The following is a 6000-nucleotide window of genomic DNA, read 5'->3' as shown; positions in this document are numbered from 1 at the left end:
CGCTCTACTCCAGGTATCAGAGTGGCTGACCCTCATGACCCATGTCAGGAACCTCTTAAGAGACTATTGATATGGACAGGAACTGTGGTGCTTTCCAAGGGCAGGAATGTGATTCCTAGAGGCCCAAAGTTAACCTAATGTGGGTTGGAGAAGGCTCTGTGGGTCAAAACTGCAAAGGATCCAACCTTCCTACTTAAGCCCCACAAAAAGCCATTGTTGCTCATTACTGTGTTAATGAGACCATCACTTGGGAATCTGCAAGCCTCTTGATCTGGGGAACCAGCAACTTAGGCAGTAAAGTGAATGTAAAGCAATGCAGTACATTGGTTAGAGGTCCGTGGGTTCTAAAATTGACTGGATTTCAGTATCTGCTGTACTTCTTATAAGGCCTAGTTTTCTGAATTAATTACTTACACTCTTGTGTCTCTGATACCTCATTCACAAAAGACTATCTCATAGGGTAATTACAAGGACTAATTAATACAACCCAAAGAAAGTACTTGGTGCGTTGTAAATGCTCCATAAATTCTATTAGTCATTCTTACTCTGGAGCCCAGAATTGAGATCCCCATGATAGGGCTCCAGCTTTGTCTTGCACTTTTCCCCGACACAGATTCCTTCATCCCAAATACCACCCTGCATTTTTACCGCTTTCCTCCCCCTGCTTCATCTACCTTCCTTGCCTGTATCACCATCTGATGAGATCCCACCCAAGTTCCAAGGGTTATCTGTAATGGCACCTTAAAACCAAAACGAAAACCAAAAACCAAACCCACAATTCCCTGCTCCAAGAACTGAATTAACTTTCTCCTATCTCAGAACAGTTTCAGGGACACAATATCTTGATATACTGGTACATACATCTGTCAAAACTTATGGAACCGTACCCTTAACATGGCCAATTTTCTGGCATGTAAATCATACCTCTCCAAACCAACCCAGTAGGAACATAATGAGAATGTCTCAGCCTTTGGAGAGAGGAACACTTGGTTCAAAGTCAAGTTCTAACACTTTCTACCTGGCACTTCGTTGGCCTTCTTTCACCTCAGTTTCCTCTTATGTAAATGGGGCAGTTGTTACATTCTCCTTTTGCAGTGAAGGTTTAGAGACCTAATGATAGTATAAAAATGCCTCGCACACTGTTGATGCTATATTACAGTCAGGACTTTCCTTTTCAGCATCGCTATTTCTATGTTTGTTACATACACCTGCCCACCAAAAGGTGATCTTCCGGACAGAATATGTGCTGTCCTTTTCTTGTCCATGTATCTGGCATAGAGTAAAAGCAGTGTGTTTAGCCAGATATAATATAATATAATATAATATAATATAATATAATTAATATAACAGCTAAACACACCAACTTTTAGATAGCGAACATCTAGCGGTATCCCAGCTGAAGCCTTTGCAGGATGCCGGAATGTGTGTTATCACTCGGGTTTGCTAAGGCTCAGTATTTTAAAGTCTGACAGACACTTTCCTTGCTCATTCAGCTATGGCTTCCCCGTGTCCAGTAGGACTTAATAACACATCTTTCACTATGATAATTCTTTAGGCTCATAAGGGTTGTCGATTTCTCTTGAAAGCAACGGAATGACTGTACTGTTTTCTGGACCAATAAGTCACTCTGTTTTCCATGGTTCAAAGTTAAGCTTTTATTTGGTTTTAAATTAAAAAAATAAATTTCATTATTAAATAGTGAGATGGATCTAACTTATGTCCAGATAGTAGCTTACTCAGGAATATACCACTGGGGGTACAATTAAGGGGTGGGACACCTAAACTAAAATTATCTGTTATGTTGTCATGTTTGTTAAAAGCTCGACAGTGGCATAATTCAAAAGAAAGGGAGATACAAAGTTTTAGATGTTTACAAGGATGGGAAAAGTAAACCACTTATTCTATTGCAACTGCAAACGAATTTCTTTCTCGGTGCCAGGCTGTTTGGACGCTATACCACAGTGCTAATGTCATCGGGCTCATCTGCTTTCTTCTGCCTGCTGGGCAGGGATTTCAAGTATTCAAGGTGTCTCCGGGCATCCTCCTGATTTTGCCTCACGTAATACACCACATATGAGATCACCATGGTGAACCAGCCAAACATGGTGACCAGCATGGCATAATCGGTAGTCTTTTTGGGGAGGTTACAAAGGTCAGCATCATTGGCAGCATTGAGGAATGGTCTCCCGGCGTGCTCATCCAACACAGAAGTCTTACAGATCACATTGTGGGCTGTCTCGTGGTTGGATGCCATGCTCCTCAGAACTTGCTGGAGAGTACAGTCGCAGTGCCAGGGGTTGTTGGCGATTCTGGCCCTGGCCTTCAGGTTATTGAAGGCATTTTTGTGCACGCTTTGAATCCGGTTGTCAGACAAGTCCAGAGTCTGCAAAGTTTCCGCTACTCCTTTGAAAGCATGCTCATCGATAAACTCAATGCCGTTTTTGGACAAGTTGAGAACTCTTAGTTGATGGAGGTCCTTAAAAATCTCATTGGGGATAGATGTGATCTGATTGGAGTCCAGATACAATAAGACTGTTTCAGGAGGAAGATCTCTAGGTATTTCCTTGAGATTTGCATTGCTACAGGTGACATTTAAACCCCCAGAGGAAGAACAGAGACAGCCCTTGGGACACATACTGGCTGAATGAAAGCACAGTATCATAAGAACAAAACTTTGTAGGAGGAGACACATGGAGAGGGAACGGGTTAACCACAGGTCTACCAGATTCATGCTGGAATGTCAGCATAATCACAAGCCCATTCCTCATTCACTCCGACAAGCAAGCGTGGCAACGGTTCCAGCCTTGTCCACACTGCTGATTTCCTTCTTGCTTATTTCAAAAGGTTGCAGCTAACACATGTGTCTCTTCATTATTCCTGTCCTTGCTTGGGTACCTAAAGGAAAGGGAAGCAGAGACAATTAGCTTTTTTTGCAGAGAGAGCAATTAAAAGTGCTCTCAGGCGCCTGGCATTCTATGTGGGCAGGAGAGGTAATTTCCATTGATACCACTGGGAGATGTCTGCATAATGGGAGTCTCCTGCTCAAATCCCAGGTGCTTGGGGAAAAGTCTGTCAATAAATGACATTTCCGAATAATGCTGCCTTGTTTTTAGTTGTGCAGGATTACAGCAAACAGTCTAGAATTCTGTCATCTCTACTAGTCCTCTCAACATCCTGAACCCCTTCTAAATTATATAGCAATAAAATTTAATTATGCCTTTCCTCCTTTCTACAGTTGCAGATGCATGAATGCAGTTTAGACCTCCTCTTGAGCAGCAATGAGAAATAACACTGATATTTCATGGTTAATGACCATAGATAGCAATAATTGTCATGGCTCCTGAATGGATGCTCAATTGGAATATTTTCTCTAAAGAAACATCTTGCTTGAATTAAGAAATGAATAAATGCATTCCAACCTTTACAACAAAATGTTGCTAGGGACTGATAGAACAGAATCCCCAAAAGGGTTGTCTCCCTGATTCTCTCTGTTTTCTAAACAACCTATCCCGTCCCCAATAGGTCTTCAAATATGACACACACCTCCAAGACTTTTTAAAATATAAGATAAGGACTAAAAAATATTAGCCTCTAAGACTTTCCCAATAGCTTATTTTTTTCTTTCCAATCATTATATGTATATATTATTGCTGAAATGTATATATATACATATACATGATAAATTATATATATATAATAAATTACATATATAATAAATACACAGTAAAACCTTGGATTGCAAGTGACTTGCTCTCTGAGTGTTCTGCAAGATGAACAAACATTTCTAATAAATTTTAACTTGATAAACGAGTGATGTCTTGCAATACCAGTGGTACATGACACCGAATGTCATATGATCACAACGGAGGCAACGGTTCTTGAAATTCACTTTGATATACAAGTGTTTTGGATTACATGTATGTTTCCAGAATGAATTATGCTTGAAAACCAAGGTTTTGCTGTATATATATATAATATTGTTGGAGGGGGCTTCTGAAATGTAATTAAGTGATATTTTAATATTAAGTAATATAAGTAAGGATACAAGCTTACTCAGGAACAGAAATGAGAATATTAAGTGAACCCTCAAAACTCTTTTCTCATATAGAGAGGACAGGCATCTTTGGGACCAGTTCACAGAGGAAGCGAGTGGATTTTGGAGAGATTATGTGATTCGCCCAAGGTTATAGCTCGTAGGTGGCAGAGACAGGACTCACGCCAGAGGCTTTATTCTGACTTATTAATCTCCTAACACTCTCTACTACCCCTACAATGCTCTCCCAACATTATCTGCTCTATAAAGACAGTTGGGATCAAGGAAGCATTGCTTGTGGTGACTTCTGATGCTGTTATGTTGAAGCTCAACCCCAAATTCAGTACCCCATGGAGCTTGATGTCTGATTTCAGAGTGTCCTCTCTCAGGATGTGAGAAACAAGGGGAATATTCCTTCCTCTTACCACAGTGAGTAATAAATGACTTTCTGCATGAGCAACAAATGAGTCTCTGCAAACTTATCTTTTCTAAAGATCCCAGATGGATAAATACAGGGGGAAATGACTCCAAATGTTACCAAACTCACAGAAGAGAAGATTAATGTGAGCTGAAAACATAATGAATGGGGTTGTTAATCATGGAAAAAATGAGATTAGCACTAGCAGAATGGAGTGGATGTGCTTTTGGAATCCTGAGTCCCTTAAATGCCAGAGAATGCTAAAGAAGGACCTCTAGGCTTACTGAGCCATCCATCAATAGCTCATTTCATTTGCAGTGAGTTTCCCTCCCTTCCATGTTTTCCTTGAAAACTGCATTGCACGACATTTGGGACTCTAGTGATTGTCTAGATGGGAGAGAGGAAAAAATAAGCAGGTGTGGAGGGGAGGGCATTCAGAGAGAAAGGAGGGTGGCAGAAAGATAAGATAAAGGATGTTAGGAGAAAGGCATGAGAAGGACACAGGAGATGGGGGACATGAACATGATCAGAGAACATGAAAAAAGTCTATGCGATCAACCAACTCCCATCAACTGAGGCTGTACAACCAGCCTAAATCCTGCTGAAAGGTGGGAAGGCTTCTCTGGCAGACCCTCCACATCTCTCCAGAGACTGATTAAGAGTCTACCTGAAGAAAAGTGTTCACCAAGTTAGACCGTAAGTTCCATGAGGGCAGGGGCTTGTTTCTGCCTCGTGCGGAAACAACAGCAAACAATTAAAAAGTGCAAAGTGTAATTAAAAAGTACACTGGCATGTATCCCAGCTTTAATCCTTATTAGCACTGTGTTCCTGGGCAAGTTATTTAACCTCTCTAAGCCTTATTTTCCTTATCTTTGAATAGAAATGATAAAAGAACACAATTACAAAGTTGATTTGAGAATTATGTGGGATAATCCACATAAAGCATTTAGCCCAATGTCTAATAGGTAGTAAGAGCTCCATACTTGTTAGCTACGGTTACTGCTATTATCCCAGATACGTTCCCAAATGCTAGCATAGTGCTTGACATGTAGTAAGGGCTATACAAACATCTATTGTATGAATGATTGAATAACATATTGAAGCATATAGCTTTACTTTTTCTTCCCTAAGATAATTATTTTTATTTTTAATATAAATATTGGCTCTTCCAATGTCTATTGGTTTTACATGTCAACATGGTGGTCTTTGGAAAAATCATGAACGCAGGCTCCTAGCTGATGAAAGGAAGAATGGAGCTTTTCCGGGAGGCTTCTTGAGACTTAATCTTGGTTTCTCCAGGATGATCGGTCCAATAGTCATGGTAACAGACAAGAAATGATGAGAACACATCTTGAGTTTTCAACAACAGAATGAAATACCTCTTGAGATGGAATCCAATGAAATGGTTTCACCTTGAAACCTTGAAATGGTCCACCTATACACTGAATAGAATGCCTATTAGGAATACAAATACAGAGTATCTCTTGCATTCAGAGATGCTGGGCTCAAACTAAGTATTTCATTTTCTTCCTGTCATGTTGGAGAAAAG

At 40.2% G+C, this 6000-nt stretch overlaps 1 protein-coding gene across 2 annotated transcripts in view; it reads right to left on the bottom strand.

Moving 5' to 3' along the window:
* Positions 1 to 1640: 1640 nt before the first annotated feature.
* LRRC3B (leucine rich repeat containing 3B) overlaps positions 1641 to 6000 on the bottom strand; it is a 91487-nt gene continuing 87127 nt past the window's right edge. For both annotated transcript variants that reach the window (XM_060638508.3, XM_060638507.3), the window contains exon 2: positions 1641 to 2895. In XM_060638508.3, coding sequence (XP_060494491.1) covers positions 1952 to 2731 — 780 coding nt within the window. In that variant the 5' untranslated portion in view covers positions 2732 to 2895 and the 3' untranslated portion in view covers positions 1641 to 1951. The remainder of the gene's footprint in view (positions 2896 to 6000) is intronic.

This window comes from Panthera onca, chromosome C2 (genome assembly GCF_046562875.1).
Source record: "Panthera onca isolate mPanOnc1 chromosome C2, mPanOnc1 haplotype 2, whole genome shotgun sequence".
Classification (NCBI taxonomy): Eukaryota; Metazoa; Chordata; class Mammalia; order Carnivora; family Felidae; genus Panthera; species Panthera onca.
This window is presented reverse-complemented; position numbering and strand designations above follow the sequence as displayed.